The sequence below is a fragment of the Eucyclogobius newberryi genome, unplaced genomic scaffold (assembly GCF_026437365.1).
Source record: "Eucyclogobius newberryi isolate DKJ021-1_F unplaced genomic scaffold, fEucNew1.0.hap1 SCAF_20, whole genome shotgun sequence".
Lineage (NCBI taxonomy): Eukaryota > Metazoa > Chordata > Actinopteri > Gobiiformes > Gobiidae > Eucyclogobius > Eucyclogobius newberryi.
In genome coordinates this window covers 24,762,692-24,780,513 of record NW_027315835.1, presented here as the reverse complement: position 1 = coordinate 24,780,513, position 17,822 = coordinate 24,762,692, and the positions used below count along the sequence as shown (strand labels likewise).

At 39.8% G+C, this 17,822-nt stretch overlaps 1 protein-coding gene across 1 annotated transcript; it reads left to right on the top strand.

The window, feature by feature from the left end:
* The first annotated feature begins 174 nt into the window (after window positions 1-174).
* On the top strand, window positions 175-16,972 carry dhrs7cb (dehydrogenase/reductase (SDR family) member 7Cb). Its single transcript, XM_072456463.1, has 7 exons — window positions 175-349; window positions 2,005-2,158; window positions 2,968-3,080; window positions 5,438-5,648; window positions 10,206-10,298; window positions 11,331-11,492; window positions 14,987-16,972. The coding sequence occupies exons 2-7, from the start codon at window positions 2,008-2,010 to the stop codon at window positions 15,193-15,195; spliced, it is 939 nt and encodes a 312-aa protein (XP_072312564.1). The 5' UTR covers window positions 175-349; window positions 2,005-2,007; the 3' UTR covers window positions 15,196-16,972.
* The last annotated feature ends 850 nt before the right edge of the window (window positions 16,973-17,822 follow it).

Sequence of the window (17,822 nt, the reverse complement as noted above, 5' to 3'; positions counted from 1 at the left end):
ACTGGACAGAATATTAGCTGACTATTCTTTCCCCCCATTTGAACCACATTTCCTCTTCACAGCAGTGACACTACCCTCCAGCCCACCCGCATTAACTGCTGACTCTGCTCTGTCTATTCTGGGCCCAGGTTCCAGCCTCCTCCTCCTCCTCCTCCTCCTCCTCCTCCTCCTCCTCCTCCTCCTCCTCCTCCTCCTCCTCTCCTTCCACCGCAGCAGCAGTGGGTCAGAGCGTCTGGACAGTGCATACACAGCACTGGGAGCAGGTGAATGGACCCGGGCCCTGTTACCTAACCACAGCCGTGGATAGAACCGCAGTGCTCCCGGAGGATTAGCCCCTCTGCACGCGCTTGTAAGTCCCCAACAATAACGCTTCAAAACTTTCAAAATATAATTATTCAAATGATTTTGGTTGATTCTTGCTTGTTTTGATGTTGAAGTATTTGGTGTCATACCCTTGACCCTGAAGGTGTCTTGTGACAGTATTCTTAAGTGCAGTGGTATATTTAGCTTGTTCTGAATAAAGCCAGCCCTTACATGGTGTCACAAAGAACTTAAAGACAGAGCCGAGTAATAAGTAAGTTACTAGGTAACGCTTTAGAGAAACAATATTTTCACTACTACTCAAAGCCAGCTTATTATTACTTTTCCTAGAATCAGAGTTGGGTAGAATAGCCACCATTTTTACCCAAATCAGAGTATCGTCACATTAAAATATTGTTACTTCTGTGCTGCCGGGTGATCGAGTGGTTAAGGCACAGCACACGTATGTCAGGCTCTGGGTGCAGCTGGCCACAGTGTTGTGAGTTTGAATTCTGACTCTTTGTTGCATGTCCTCCCCTCGCTCTCATCTCCCATTTCACACTCTCCTCTCCTGTTTGATAAAGCATACGAGCAACAAACACAAATGTTAGAATACTTACATATTTACTCAAAGTGAAAGAGGAACCAACACTTTTACTCAAGTGAGCAACTGTTAGGCAAGGCAAGGCAAGGCAAGTTTATTTGTAGAGCACATTTCATACACAAGCCAATTCAAAGTGCTTCACACAGCAGGAAAAATGCATTCAAATCACAAAGAAATTACAGAAACAGAAATACAATAAAATTAACTAAATTAAAAATTATCAATCCAACTGATTTTCTAAACTAATAAAATCACAATTACACTGTATAAGATATATTAATCTCAATTAGGAGCAAAAAGTTCAATTTCTTAAGTTCTTAAGAGCACTTTTGGCTGCCGCGGAAAAGGCAGTAACTAAGAAAAGGATGACGAGACCTTAGTCTTTGAATGACTGGACAAATACAAAATAGAAAAACTTATTTTTACATTGACAAGACAAGAGATAAAAGGGACATGTGCCGGACTAACATTTGATCTTCTGTATTTTCTCTTTGATTTTGCCTTTCACTATCTGGTTTTCTTCTGCCTGTTTGTGTTTGAGTTTTAAAATGTAAAAAAAAGTCTGTCTTAGTGCAGTGGACATTGGTAGACACTGAACAGGCCACACTTTGCTGCAGATGTAAAGATAAGATAAGATGAGATAATCCTTTACTGTCCACACTTAGGGAAATTTCATTGTTGCAACGCAGGTAGATACAGAGGAAAAGGACAGATAAGAAGACAGGAAGTTTGAAAAACACTCTTAATAGAATAACTCTTATAAACAAAACTCATATAAACAAAACCTCCTATAGACAAAAACCTCTCATATCTTAATAGGGAATGGAGGGGAAAAATAAAGATAAAATAAAATAAAAACAGTGCAAGACAAGATACTACTACTAATAATAATAATAATAATAATAATAATAATGGTAAAATAAACACTATTTACATCAGTTATATGCACATGAATGTGACATTATTGCATGTGAGTACAACAGTAATTGCACATGAATATGACAATATTGCACCATGAAACATGATCTGCTGCTGGAACCAGGTCAGAAGGTCTGGGTTTGGAGCATCTATAGCAAACTCTCTCTCTCTCGTCCCCCCAGACCATGCTTCCGTTCATGGTGCTCCTGCCCGTGCTCATCGTGGTGGCCGCCGGTGTCTACTACGTCTACAATGAGTTCCTCCTGTACATGTCCAACGCACAAGTCCGGAACAAAGTGGTGGTACTCACTGACGCTGTGTCCGGAGTGGGCTCTGGTAAAGATCAGCCTGCCCGCTCTCTCAATTACAACGTTTTCCTCTGCTTTCTTTCTTTCCTACTTTAACTCATTCTTTCTTTATCTCTTTTTGTTTCGTCAGCTCCTTTTCTCTCTCTCTCACTACTTCTTTCATCATCTGTCTGTCTTTCTTTATTTCGCTCTCACCATCTCCCTTTCTTTCTTTATCCTTCTCTTTTTTATCTTTGTCTTTCTTATTCTTCTCTCATCATCCCCCTCTTTCATTCTGTCGCTTTCTGTTTTTTATGTCTTTCTTTCTTGCACTCCCCTTCTACTTTTCCCTCGCTCTATTCTCTCCTTCTTTGTTTGGTTCTTTAGCCTTGTATTGGTCCTGGCTCATAGATAAATACAATGGTGTTTCAGTCTAACTCAAAATTTGAAATATTGTTGGTGATCACAAGATTATACATTTGACATGATATGATATTCAATATCTGTCCTGAGATAATTAAAATAGGACAAACAAAGGAAATGACCAATAGATTAAATAATGAATTGGAATTATTAGAATAAACAATTGAGATCCAGCTGTTTCAATTTGTGATGTTGTTTATGTCTATAAATTAAGATTGAAAGCAATATTTGTTTTTAATAAAAATGCAAGTCAAAATGAAAATGATGAAGACACAAGACCTTTTTGGCTTGATTGTAAACCAGGTTTAGTTGTAGAAGCTCAAATTGAGGAGTACATTCTACTTATGGTCAGCTAATTGGTTTGACATTATCATGAATAAAGCCTATGAATGTCTATTTGCCTTATACAGTATAACTATATGGTTCATTATACAGAGTTGTCCCGGCTCTTCCATCGGGGCGGGGCACGTCTGATCCTGTGTGGGACCAGCTGGGACAAACTGGAATCTCTGTATGACACACTGAGCACAGACGCTGACCCACGAGAGGTGAGACCAGACAGCTATTCAATCTATCTACCACCTGAGCTTGTGTACTGCAGGGGAAAGTACAAAGTAGTGGTCCAAAAAATATAGGGTAAAAATTGTGGAAACAATTATGTCAATCATCCCTGGTGCAGCCACTTACTGTAAATAAGAGTGTGTATTTTTTCTATTATTTTGATTTATTATTTATTGATTTATTTATACGGATTTAAATATATTTTTAAGGACGTTTTTTATTATTTAAAGGTGCCATAACATGCTTTTTTCACGTTTCGTAGTCTATCCTAAGTGTATACTTGATAATAATAAGGGGGAGGGGGAGGGGGGATGATGACGCGTGCCTGGGGTTATGACGCGGTCTTGCACCCACCCCCCGTCAGTTTGGAGATTTGCGGAAAGGATATAGTCTGTTCTGTAGCTAAAAACTGCGGGAATCAATCAAAAAAAACACTCTGGGTACATATATGAAGCACAAATAGCAATGTAAGAAGGTTAAAAGCTCTGAAAAGTCGATTTTGCATGTTATGGGACCTTTAACTTCTGTTTCTAATCTGTGTTTCTGTGCCTAATCTGTGTTGCAACCCTAGAATTTCCCCACTGTGGGACTAATAAAGGTTCTCTTGTCTAATCTTATCTTATTTGCCCAATGTGGGACAGTGTGATCTAACTTTGGTTTGTAAATACCCAGGTAAAAATGTTATATCAACGGTTTTCCCCTCCACCCTCTGATATCTTTTGGCTTTTTTACGTTTTGCATTTTGTTTGTTCTATTGTGTTCGGTTTTTGTGGTTCCTATGTTTGTGTTTTCTGTTCGACCAGAGGGCAGTGTAGCAGTGGTAGATTTACAAGAATAATTTCAACATGATTTGTACAATGGCATCTGAAAATTTACGACTAGCAATTCATGTTAATAGAATATTGGGTCCAATTAAGCGGTCGAAGATATTGAAAAAAAATTGAAAAGAAAGACTCGATTCACAGATTGAGAATGAAACATTTTGTTTTTCAGAGTCCAGATGACTTGAACTGAATTTTTTTCTACAATAGAACGCTCCTGGACGAATGAGGGATTACACCGACATCATTTTATATATTTACAAGAAACCCATTTAAACAACTTAGGACATCAAAGAATGACTACATTTGTTTAGAGACTATTCCTCATACAGGGGAAAACATAAGAGGGGTGTGGCCATATTGATCTCAATCAGAATAGAATTTGAACAGAGTTTTGAACACAAAGATAAAGATGGCAGATTTGTACTGGTCAAAGAAACTATTAATGGAAGTGTGTTTACTTTGATGAATCTATATACTCCACCAGGAAGCGAACTCTCTCTCTGTAATGAAGTTGTGGCAGAGACAAGAACTTACATGTTCAGCCAACAGTGGATGTCACAAACTCAAAAAATGGTAAATCTATAAATAATACGTTTCGTAATGAATACATAATAAAGGGTTGATCGATATCTGGGGAGAGATTAATCCAAATCTTTGCCAATTTACATATTTTACCCGCATAAAATAGGGATTTTATATCGGTTCCCGCTCCCGCTCTCTCCTGGTAGAGCGGTGAGATCCACTGGCCCCCAGGTTGGCTAACCCTGCCTCAGGTGAATACTGCTGTTGTGTCCTTGGGCAAGACACTTAACCCAACGCGGCCCCAGTGTCTGCAAACATCTGGTGTGTGATTGTGTGCAAAGCGCTTTATAAATGTAACCATTTACCGTTTAAAAAAAATAAGATCTATACTAGAATAGACTACTTTTTATTTCCAACAAAGATAGGTCAAAATTACAGAGACAGATATGGGTGGAATAGATTTAAGTGATCATGTCCCTATTTACATCACTGTATATCTGGAACGGAAACAACAAAAAACACACATTGGAGATTTATTGCTAGTCTACTCAATGACCCACAATTTGTAAAACCGATGACAAAGGACACTGATGTAGAGGAAATAACAATGGTGACGTTTCTCTACCCATTCTCTGGGATGCGCAAAGGCTGTTTTGAGGGTCAGGGTAGTTGCTGTCGCCCCGGTTAAAAAGAAACAAAGGCAGAAAAAAATGATTGATTTACAGAGCAAATTAAAGCTGTTGGAAACTAAACATGCCGAAAATAAGGATACTCAAATACTACAGGAAATTAAAAGGATAAGGGGTGAGATATATATATATATATATATATATATATATATATATATATATATATATATATATATATATATATATTTATATATATATATATATATATATATTTATATATATATATATATATATATATATATATATATATATATATATATATATATATAATTGTGCACGCTTGTACACTCTGCCCTCTCTGGCCCTCAGACTTTTGCTCCTAAAGTGGTGCTGGTGGACTTTAGTGACTCGGACAGCCTGGACGAGGTGGTGGCTGAGGTGGTGGACTGCTACGGCTACGTAGATGTGCTCATCTGTAACAGCAGCATCAAGGTGAAGGGCCCCGTACAGAGCATCTCCTTGGAGGTGGACCGCAACATCATGGACATCAACTACTTCGGCCCCTGCACGCTTGCCAAAGGTGTGTGCTGACTTTATCTTACGTTATATCCATTAATACTCAAATAGAGGTAACTGGTAGTTCACTAGCAAGGACTACACCACAATAATTGAGAGAATGTTTATTGATAATTGTGATGATGTAGATGATAGAACGATTAGAGTTGGGTGTGTAGAGATGGGAGCTCTGTCTCAGGTAATCAGCCCAGACGATTTTAGAACACCTCCTTCATAAGATGGTGATGTGTTAAGGTGAAGATGATAGAGACATGGGGCTGGAGGGCGGGGTCGAGAGAGCAGAGACAACCAGAGATGCTGGGATAGGCCTGTATAAATAGGACTTTTGGGTCATTAGAGGTGTGGTTAAAGAGTGGAGGAGTGGTTGTGTAAGGAGGAGGAGTAGAAGGTTGAACCTGAACTTTAGTCAATGATTAACAATCATCAACTACATCAAAAGGGAAATGGAACAGACTGTCTTAAAATATGAAAGATCGAAGTAATTTTAGCTATAGAAAATCACTGTGAGTCAAATTCATTTTCATTTTTAAATGAGGCAAGATCTTGATTTTTAGGTTTTACAAGACATGTGGTACATAAAGATGGTATTTATTTATTTATTTGTCTATGGGAGTTTTTATTTATTTATAGGAGATCTTCTACTGAAAGTGTTTTTCAGACTTCCTATAAGTGATCTGTTCTTCTGTATCTACCTCTGTATCTACCTGCGTTGCACCAATGAAATTTCCCCATGTGGGACAATAAAGGAATATCTTATCTTATCTTATCTTATCTTATGATGTATTTTCCTACAAATCATTCTTTTTGGGTAGCTAATATCTTTTTTTTTTTTTTAATGCAATTTTACTGAGCACATGAAGTGCTATTACCATTTTTATTTTTATTTTTAAATAAGGGCTCTTTCTTGTTTGTAAGTCACGCTCCCGTATTTGTAAGTGGCTCTCCCACATTTGTAACTTGCGCCCTCGTGATTGTAACTCACACACGCACAAGTTGCTACATAATTTAAAATTAATAAAATATCTATTTGTTTGTAACTCTGTTTGTAAAAATGTTAGAAATAAAACAAAAGGAGCAAAAAAAATTAGTGACCACTGGCCAGACCGTTTATCTACATCAGGGCTATTCAACTTAAGTTTCCCGAGGGCTCGATTTTTTTGGAGGGCCAAGGCCTCCGGAGGTGCACAACACGCAAATTAGGGGTTAGTTAATTATGGATTTTTGTGAGAACTCCAACCAAACCAGGTCTAAACAAGTAATAACCCAGAATTAAACCAGTAAACAAGATTATAATTGTTTTTTATTTTAAAAATGTTCTTGTGTCCGCTGGATCAGTCTCTGCACAAGATGTATTGCCAGGTGCCACTTTTCCTGTCACACCAGGCTGACACCAGTCCTGTGCCAGTGCCACTATAATTACTCCATTAAACAAATGCACACATTCAACCGTATGTGTGGGACCGTAATGTAAGATAAGATAAGATAAGATATTCCTTTATTGTCCCACATGGGGAAATTTCATTGGTGCAACGCAGGTAAATACAGAGGTAGATACAGAAGAAAAGAACAGATCACTTATAGGAAGTTTGAAAAAAGATAAAAATAAATAAATAAATAAATACCATTGCATGTGATCACGACAGTAATTGCACATGAATATGTGTCACGACGGCACATGGATTGCACATGAATCACGACAGTAATTGCACATATGACGGAATGTCCCACATTTGCTGCTCTGTCTGCTCAGCATTGACCTAAAGCCACCTTAATCACTAATGTGGGTGTGTTTTGGGCAAATGTTAGCGTAAAAAAGTGTGGGCGAATCCCCGCATCTGTGCCAAGCTGGAGATCAAAAACATAATGTGAGAAGATGTAAATGTAAAAATGTAAATATCCAATATTTCTCCAAACCAAAAGATTCTGTCAACATATCAAAGCTTTTCATGTGATTATCTTTTACAATCTGGTGAAAAACTTTTATACCTTTAGTAATCAAGACCCTGAATCTCAGGTCAGTTCTATTTGGTACACAACCTTGGTCATAGGCCAACTAGTTAAAGATTTTAACATTTTTGTGTAGTTTGTATTTTCTGATTAGCTCCTTTCATGTTGTAAACACAGATTTTACCCAGTAGTTCTCAACTTCCTCCAAATGACTCAACCAAATGTCATCTGCCAGTAAAGGCTGTACAGGAACCCCCGACACAACACCAATCTCAATATTTTTCCATTGAGCTTCATATTCTGGATCACACCAGTTCAGCAACACTCTGATTTGAGCTGAAATAAAATACATTAATACAAGGTAAACCCAAGCCTCTTTTTTCTTTTGATAACTGTAGAGTTTTAAATTGGATTTGAGGTTTTTTGCCTTGCCACACAAGTCTTGGGATTGTTTTATTCCACAAATTAAACAGTCGAACTTCCTCTACATACGTCCCAATGTCCCCTGCCCCGGTAATTTTGGACCTATATTTGTTAAACATAAAAAGTAGTCTATTCTAGTATAAATCTTTTGTGGGTCCGCCTAGGCCGCGGCTATTTTAGCATCCATTGCCTTTGTAATCTTGTCTGTAATCTCACGCAAAGCCGCCATTATCACCGAGTCTATCTCCACCGCCGTGTCCAACCCAGAGCTGAAGCTGGAGCCAGAGCGAAAGATGGCTGAAGCAACGGCAGAGCCTGAGCCGGATCCTGTGCCTGGACGCGCGGGGGCCTGTGCCAGCGAGGAGCCAGCAAGCTTGATTGTAGCCTTGCTAACCTGATTCTCTATGTGGTTTTTCATCTTAGACATGTTCAGGCCCTTCATAAGTCTGCTCCCACGTAGAAATATTGGGGCTCCCCAGTTTAACTCATAATAAAGACAAATTATTTCCATTAATAGTTGGGAAGCTCCTGGCTCCTGTTCTCACAAACTGGATACAGCACCTCCCCAGTCCACCACGCCCCCCAGCCGCCCAGCCAAAAACAAACAAATCTCATCATTATCATCAGTCTCTACCGATATTATATCTTCGATATTATATAATACATCCATGGTCTCTACACATCAACTGAAATGTATTACCATTTGACCACAACCTAAAATCACATAGTGGCGCCATCTCTTTTCGCTGTTCAGTTTTGTGTTTTGCATTTTCCTTAGGCGCACCTCTGCCTCTCCTGGTGTTATGAGCATGTGTTATTTACCTTCAAAAGTCACCAGAAGAGTTGCTGGAAAAGAGAACCCATGTCTCAGTTTTCTCTTGTTGAGTTCCTTACAGGTGTGAGACGTTTCTCTTTGTTTACGAACCTTGTATGGGATTTCTGGAGCAAAGAAAACATGCTTGTACTGGAGGACTCCTTAAACTTTTGCAGCCTTCATAACACGTTCCTTCACACAATTGTTGAGAAACCTCAATAAAACTGTATGCAAGTAGGCTAGCGTTTATTAGCATTGCCACACAATCATACGTAAACTAGCGTCAGCCAGTTGCAAACTACCTGAAAAAAAAGAGCTCAACGGGTTCCATTGTAGAAAAATATTCAGTTGAAGTCTTCTGGACCCTGTTTTTGGAAAAAACGAAACATTTCGACTCGCATCCAGGAGTCATTCTCAATCTGCAAACCGAGTCTGGGAACTCAGATATTTATCCTACTCTGAGTAGGACCTGCCCACCCGGCGGGACCTCCTGATAAAGGGAGTTTTTGGTTTCACTTTAGACTAACCTCTTTGTTTTACGAATAGCCCTGTAATGGGCTATCAACATCCTATTGTAAACTGACCTTCTGCTCCCTCCTCACCGAGTACCTAATTAGCGTCAGAATGCCCTGGGCGTCTCCCGCTCCAGTGTTACAAGACACTATTATATACGAGCGGAAGGTTGAATCTTAAACCTCCATTTCTGTTAAGGGACGGATTCTCCTCTAACAAAGATTGCCTCTTTAACTCCTCATTCGAACAATCTTTTCTCCCTGCCTAGAATCTTCACCTCACTGTCTTCGATAGAGTGGTTTGTGGCTTTAAGATGAAGATGCACAGCGCTCTGTGGAGATTCTGTTTTAGAACTCAGTTCTATTTCCTGTAATTTGTATTTTTTAGATTTTTCTTTAAAATTATGATAAATACTTAGATCATATCTTATATAAGTCATACTTGGAAAAACATGAGAACCTGTGATATGCACTTTTAGCCTTATTGCACTTGTCTGCCGGTAGTTAAGTGTTTAATGCGACAATTTACATGGAATGAATATAGTTTGAATATATCACAATACACGTCCCTGCATTTATATGCGTATAGCCAAGAAGTCCATCATAATGTATTGCTATATCATGTTTTGAGTACAGCCCTAGCTTATTGAAAAAGAAACACATTTTTTTGGCTAGTGTTGCCTCCATTCCAGAACTGAGAAAGCGTCTATGTGGATTTCTATTTTGGGTATCTCTTTAAAAAAAAAACTTAAACTCCCAAAGAGTTACTACATAGGCCTCACCCTCCATTTGAGAATATGACATGAGCTCAACCTATTAGAGAAACACGATTCAGTGAATTAATTAAGGAAACATGTCCTGTCAGGTGTCCTTCCATCCATGATGTCCAGAAGAGGTGGGCAGATTGTGCTAGTCAACAGTATCCACGGCAAACTGGCAGTTCCTTTTAGAAGCTCATGTGAGTAAACTGACTTTACAATCCTTTTAAATGTACATAATTGTCAATGGATTTGTTTCTCAGAGGAAGATTCTACTCATGGCGTCATGGGAGATTGTAAAAAATGATTAATTGCAATGTTTGTGCCGCGGGCCATAGTTTAAACATGTGTGGTGTAGTAGAGTGCCATTCCTGTCAGCAAAGGACTCAGATATTGATGTCGGTGTTTTGTCATTTGCGAGAGTTCCTGTTTGACTCTCGGATCAGAAACTGTCCTGTGCTGGGTGCTCAAGGATTGGGCGGACAAGCTGGCCAAAGTTTTCACCACAATCTTCAAGTTTTCCCCCTTCATGTCGTGTTTTGAAGCTGCCAAGATCATTCCTGTTCCAATGTCACATGCCTCAATGATTACTGACGGGAAAGACATGAGTCCATCAATTGCAGGGTTACAATCTTCCCCAAAAGGGGCTGTGCTGATTACAGTATTTATACATAGGTCTTCATGTCAAACAGGAAAGGTTGTGCCAAGTGCAGAGTCAATAAAACCAGTAATGCAACCAATGTAATGCATGGGTTTTGGACAATGTTAGATACATTATGCTTAGGAAATATAATATTTTAGGTCTTGACATTAGGGCTGTGTGCCAATAAACAGGAAATAACTGATGCTACCCTGCACTAGCTTTGTTTTGCTACGCATGTGGGCTCAACAAATAAGTTAACATAGCTGAAAATATGATAGTTTAACGCAAGAGCAAGTCAGTGTTTGCTGAAGCAAGTCAGACCACTTTGGAAGGTTCACCTCAGACCCCTTAAAAGGGCCGGTACAGTTCACGTAAGAGAGTGGAGACACTATCGGACTGTACCAATCTGCTCCAACGCAAAGTGGAAACAAGCCAAATGGGAATGGCAAGCTATTAGACAATCTAAATAAAAGTGAATGAAGGATTACACTGGTCTGCATGGTGTCAATATTGGTAAATAATGTGTTATTTCCTCCTTACACTCATTTCAAAACTAAAATGTGATATTGGGACATTCCTGACTTCCCAGATGCTGCTTCTAAACATGCAGCACAGGCTTTCTTTGACTGCCTGCGTGCCGAAGTGGAGGAGTACGGCATCGCGGTGAGCACTATCAGTCACACATTCATCAACGCCTCTGAGCCACCTGCTGCCGACAAGCCTGGCCCCCAGCGCAGCCGCCTCTGGGCATGTGAGTACAAAGCATGGATCTATTAAAATATCTGAATATGGACTAGTGGCCAGTCCATTGGAATTGCAACGAAAAAAATCCACAGTCCAAAAAGCGTTTTTCCCATAGAGCTCAATGTAAAAACAAACTGCTTGTGTACAGCTGACAGGCACCTTCAACTTTTTCTCAGTTGAAATTTCCTTAATTTTTCTTATTCTTTTTTTTCTTTAAATATTATTTTCAATTTTATTAACAAATAGATTAGACAGAACACAAATAGAACAAAACAACCAGAGAGTACAAATAACAGAAAACCACAAGTGGACATCAACTAAAATGGATGGATTGATGAATCCATCCATTTTCTACCGCTTGTTCCCTTTCGGGGTCGCGGGTGACTGGAGCCTATCCCAGTGACTTCGGGCCTTAGGCGGGGTACACCCTGGACAGTGGCCAACTTGTCGCAGGGCCAACACCAACTAAACATAATTATAAATATTGAAATTAAAATAAGAGTCCCATTTGGTCCATTTCCAAATTTAGTCTGAATGTAATTTTTCCATTTGTCTGATTTCGGTCACTATTGGATGGAGCGTTGTTTACCGGCGGGGAGCGGGGTCAGCAGCTGCATCGGGCCTGTTAGTCATGTTAGCCATGTTAGCCTCGTCAGTTTGTGAGACGGGCTGTTTTCGACCGGAGCCGTGGACCATCAGCTTTGTTTGTTCAGTTCCTGTAATGCCAACAGGCTTGTGTCGTCCGGGATTGCTCTTCTCTTGCTCCTTGTTTCAGAATCAGATAAGGTTTATTGCCATTGTCAATGAACAAAATTCACAAACATAGGAACTTGCTTTGGTGATTTGGTGCAACATGCAATGATGAACAATGGTAAAAACAAGATATATAGAATCAAAAAGGGCATTCATTAAAGAAAAACAATTCAAATTTCCTATAATAGGCTTACTATGTACACAAAATGTACAGTTTTATTTAGAGATGTAGTGCAGAAAGTGAACAGTGAGTGATTGATTAAATTGTAGTTAAAGTGGCAGGTGCTTAGAAGTGTTCATAAGTCTAACGGCAGAGGGAAAGAAACTGTTCTGAGGTTCTGATCTGGACAGACTGTAACCTCCTGCCTGAGGGGAGTGGCTCAAATAGTCCGCATTCTTGGGATTAGCGGCAGAGCGAACGTGCAAAAGTCAAATTTTTCTTTTTCACGATGCTCCAGCCATTATGCTTATGTTTTGGCGAGTGTGGTTTTTATGAATGAATGGTTCCGTTATTAGTGAGTGTAGCGTTTTTAAGTGCATATGGTTGGACAGTTTTTGACGGCGCTAAGACATGTGGCTCTTTTGTTCTGAATCAAGTTATTGTGTCCAACAAAGTTTATCAATCAAACTCTATGGGAATGCATGCTTCAATTCTAAACACTCCTTTGTCACTATACAAGATCCATCCATCTTCTGCCGCTTTATCCGGGGCCGGGTCGCGGGGGCAGCAGTCTAAGTAGGGACTCCCAGACTTCCTACTCCCCAGACACTTCCTCCAACTCCTCAGGGGGATCCCGAGGCGTTCCCAGGCCAGCCGAGAGACATAGTCTCTCCAGCGTGTCCTGGGTCTTCCCCGGGGCCTCTTCCCGGTGGGACATGCCCGAAACCCCTCCCGAGGGAGGCGCCCAGGAGGCATCCGGAACAGATGCCCGAGCCACCTCAGCTGGCTCCTCTCGACGTGGAGGAGCAGCAGCTCTACTCCGAGCTCCCCCCGTGTGACCGAGCTCCTCACCTTATCTCTAAGGGAGCGCCCAGCCACACGGCGGAGGAAACTCATTTCGACCGCTTGTATCCACAAATCTTGTTCTTTCGGTCATTACCCAAAGCTCATGACCATTGGTGAGGGAGGAACGTAGACCGACCGGTAAATAGAGAGCTTTGCCTTTCGCCTCAGCTCCCTCTTTACCACAACGGTCCAATGCAGCGACTGCATCACTGCAGCCGCTGCACCGATCCGCCTGTCGATCTCACGCTCCATCCTTCCCTCACTCGTGAACAAGACCCCGAGATACTTGAACTCCTCCACTTGGGGCAAGGACTCCCCACACACGTGGAGAGGGCAAGCCACCTTTTTCCGGTCGAGAACCATGGCCTCGGATTTGGAGGTGCTGATTCTCATCCCAGCTGGTTCACACTCGGCTGCAAACCGTCCCAGTGCATGTTGCAGGTCCGGGTTTGATGGAGCCATCAGGACAACATCGTCTGCAAACAGCAGAGATGGAATCCTGTGGTCCCCAAACCGGACACCCTCCGACCCCTGACTGCGCCTAGATATTCTGTCCATAAAAGTTATGAACAGAACCCACTATACAAGATGATATTGAAATTTTGAAGCAATACAAAATTAGATTATCAGGTATATATAGGCTTAATCCCCCTGGATGGAGCTGTGTTTTGTCCTGAAGGCTGTTAAACGCAAAAAGTAGAGTTTCACAGTATGACATTATCATTAAGTCTCTGAAAAGTCTGTCTTAAATTACCCCAATTCAGATGAATAGTGAGGAGATTTTTTATTCTAAACGCCTCAAAAAAATGTCTGAAGTCAGAAACAAACTAAAACTTAATCAATGTGTTGTTAAGGGCTAATACAACATGACATTTCAGTAAGGAGTTTATTAATAGGAAAGTGTTAGTAAATGTCTAATTAGCATTAGAAGAACATACAGAATAAGACCATTAATAAGGACAGAATAATACAAATTAATCAAAACCACTTGCATATTAGAAGCTAGTTAGATGCAGTGTAGCCTAAAATAAAGTGTTACCAAATGGTAGCGCTTGGCTTGCTCTGTGTCTCAAAGCTAATCTAACTTTTATAAAAAGTTAAAAGTTAAAATAAACAACCAAATGTTTTTAAAGTAGGCTACTACCCGAATGTTTTTATGTATATTGTTTCCTTTTGTGCCGTTATTTAAAAATTTAATGTATCAGCATTAGCATTGACTTACCCTTTATCAAATCAAATCAAATCAATTTATTTTTGTAAGGCCCAAAATCACAACAACAGTTGCCTCTGAGGGCCACAGGGAGAAATGAATCAACAATGTCTGTGGTGGCGATGAAGTCAGACAATGTCTGTGGTGGCGATGAAGTCAGACAATGTCCGTGGTGGCGAGGGACGATGTCCCAGGGTCCTCTGTCCTTAGACTCTCCTTCTCGGCCAGGAAAAACTACAAAAAAACCTCTTTGGGAAAAAAGCGTAGAAACCTGGAGGAGTTCCAGTGAAGGAGAGATCCGACTCTCACAGACGGACAGACGGACAACAGACGGACAGACGGACAAAATATAAACATAAAAGTGTCCTCCAGTGAACAAGCTTGCTGCTTGACCCTCAAGTATTTGTTTATTTTAGTATGACTTGATAAAAAGCCATTAGAGATATAATTGGACAGGAAGTACTGAGGCTAGCGATGGGCTTGCTGAATGGTGTTGTGCACGCAGTGTTAATTGCGTCCCATGTGTGTGCAGACATCTCCAGTCAGTTGAGCCACGGCATCCAACCCTCTGCGCTGGCCCATGAGGTGCTCCAGACGGTGAACCGGAAGAAGAGGGAGGTGCTGCTGTCCCACCCGCTGCCCAGAGCCGCCCTGTACCTGCGCTCTCTGCTGCCCCCTGTGCTCTTCTCTGTGCTTTCTGCAGGAGTACGGGACTCCGCCTTCACCGAGCAAATCCAATAGACCCACCCTCCGATTCCACTGTGTTCAGGATTTGAATCTAACATTAGCCCAACACTGTTACACAATTAAGTTGCAGTTCACTGGTCACTTTTCAAACCTGGAGCATTAACATTTGAGTGAAGATCAAATCTAAACGTCTAAATTAATCCAAGAATCTTATGCATTTCAGTTTGTTAACTACTGGGTTAGCAGTTTTTATGTAAAATCTTATAGACCCTGAGACATAGTTCTCTGTATTGACTAATGCTTTAATCAGTGTGGAGAACACTACACTTAAGGAATTGCTTTGAAAAAGTTACTTAATGTCATAATTTGCCATTTTGGAGTGCCCTGAGTAATATTCTGAACCAGAAAAGCCATTATTTACACCTCTTTTAACTAATTGGTGTCAGTTAATAATGATGATATTGTTTTAGTGCTGACTCCGACAATTACATTTTATGTCCTCCCTTCTCTCTCATCCCCCATTTCTCCCTCATCTGTCCTGTCTATAAATAAAGCCTGGGGCAAAAAATCTATTAAAAAAAAAATATATATAATGATAATATTTTAGTGGATGAATGGTGTGCCGTCTTTTCAACAAAAATGTGTGCCATTATTCATCAAAGGTTGAAAAACATTGGTCTTTTCAACTTAAGACCCAGGCCCATTTTCCATTTATTGTTTTTGTTTTTTTGAGTTTTTTTGTTTTATTTAGGTTTAGTCCTTGTTTAGGCCTAATTTAATTTTAGGTTGATCTTTGTTCAGACCTGGTTGGTACTAGAGTAGTTTTAGTTTAATTCTGGTTCAGAACTGGATTGGGAATTTGGCAGAGCACTTTTGCTAAGCCAGTATTAAAACAGATCTAATACTGGGGAGATTTTGTGTGATAAAAATGCATTAAAAATCTTGGCGCATGAGAAGCGAAAATCTGGCCTTCAAGAAAATGTTGTTGAATAGACCTGGACTACAGCTCTAGCAATTTACCACCTTTGAAATTATTTTTCAATTGCACCTCACACTTTTCAAACCTAGAGGTGTTATTGTTTTTTTTTTTTTTTAAATAAAACATCTGTTTTATGGTTAAAATGTTTGTAATAAGTATAAATGGGAATTTTATCCTACAAAAATCCCAGTCCAATGAGGTTAATTTCTTCCACTGATTCAGATGTTTCTGTGATGTTTCTTGACAGGTTTTGGCGCCATCTGCAATCTGACTTCTTCAGCACAATATTAGGAGTCTGAACAAGACTGAAAAAAACAAAACAACAGGACTATAAACTGGGACATGGAGTCTATTCAACTACTTTCTACGAAATTTCACACTTCCCAAAGAAGAAGGACTGCAGATGGTGCTGCCTCTACCAGTGAAGACACAGCCATAACCTGTGTAAATGGATATAAATCAGCTGGTAAGACACCTAACCTCTCTGAAGAAAACTGAGCAGTCAAAAGTGTCGGATAGGAAAATAAAGTCTGGTCTGAAATTGTTTTTATTTTAAGACAAAATGACAAAATACTGTTCAGCTTCTTAGTGTTTTTCTTAAATAACCTTTGTATTTTTATAATAATGTCCAATCTGTGCCTAAATATGTATTTTTTCCAATGAATTCACGTTGTAACTTCAAAGGCCGTTTTCTCCATAATTCCCTCTCCCATAGAGACAAAGACCAGCCTTTAAAGTATTACTTACACACAGACAGACTGTACAGAAGGATTTTTTGATATTCTATTCCCGTTTCTTCATGTTTTAATAAAAAAGAGCAATTCATCTCAACATTAAATAAGATTTCTAAAATCCCCTGTGTATATTCTTTTTTTCTATTTAAACCTGGATCTGTCCTTTTTTAGATTTATACGTCTCAAATATGTGGAATGTTACACATAAACTGCCTTATTGTTTATGTGAAAACGTTTCATGATTGTGTAATTTCTGTCTTACATCTAGATCAGTAAACTACAAGAAAAGATTCAAAAGAAAAATAATTACATATCTCTAAATCCAATCCTATTCACCCGTTGTCTTGCTGTTGTGTGTCCATATGATGCCCACCAGAGAGCAGCACTATTGCACCACATGTTCATTAGGCCGTTAGGCTCCCCATGGTACAATGAAGATCTGCTTCACATAAACAAAGAGTTAGAAAATTAGAAAGACCATTTTGTCGCTCCCACACGGAAGAATCCCTAAAAGCATGGCAAAGCATGGAAAAGGATGGAAAAGCTGCCTACTGTCCTATAAGCAGGCTCTGCATAAGGCCCAAACTAGATACTATTCAAATCTAACAGAAGTCAACAAAAATAACACTAGATTTCTTTTCAGCACTGTGGCCAGGCTAACAAACTGTCACAGTAGAGCCCTCAATCCCAGCTTCTCTCAGCTCTAATGATTTCCTCCTATTTTTTAACAATAAAATAAAAACAATCAGAGATAAATCAGATTATATTACTCCCACTATTAGCCCTGAACAAGGTCAAGCTATAACACTGTGTCCCATATAAATCCAAAAGTAACTCTAGAAGAGATAACTTCAGCCATTATGTCCTCTAAAAGCTCAACTTGTGTCCTAGACCCCATTCCAAGCAGACTCCTCAAAGACATGCAGTCATTGACCTATTGGTAAGCAGACCGATTTAAAATCTTCCCT

Coding starts and splice junctions, on each gene's coding strand:
- dhrs7cb (XM_072456463.1), top strand. CDS start 2,008: ATGCTTCCGTTCATGGTGCTCCTGCCCGTGCTCATCGTGGTGGCCGCC. Junction 2,159..2,967: donor TGTGTCCGGAGTGGGCTCTG/GTAAAGATCAGC, acceptor TTCATTATACAG/AGTTGTCCCGGCTCTTCCAT. Junction 3,081..5,437: donor CAGACGCTGACCCACGAGAG/GTGAGACCAGAC, acceptor TCTGGCCCTCAG/ACTTTTGCTCCTAAAGTGGT.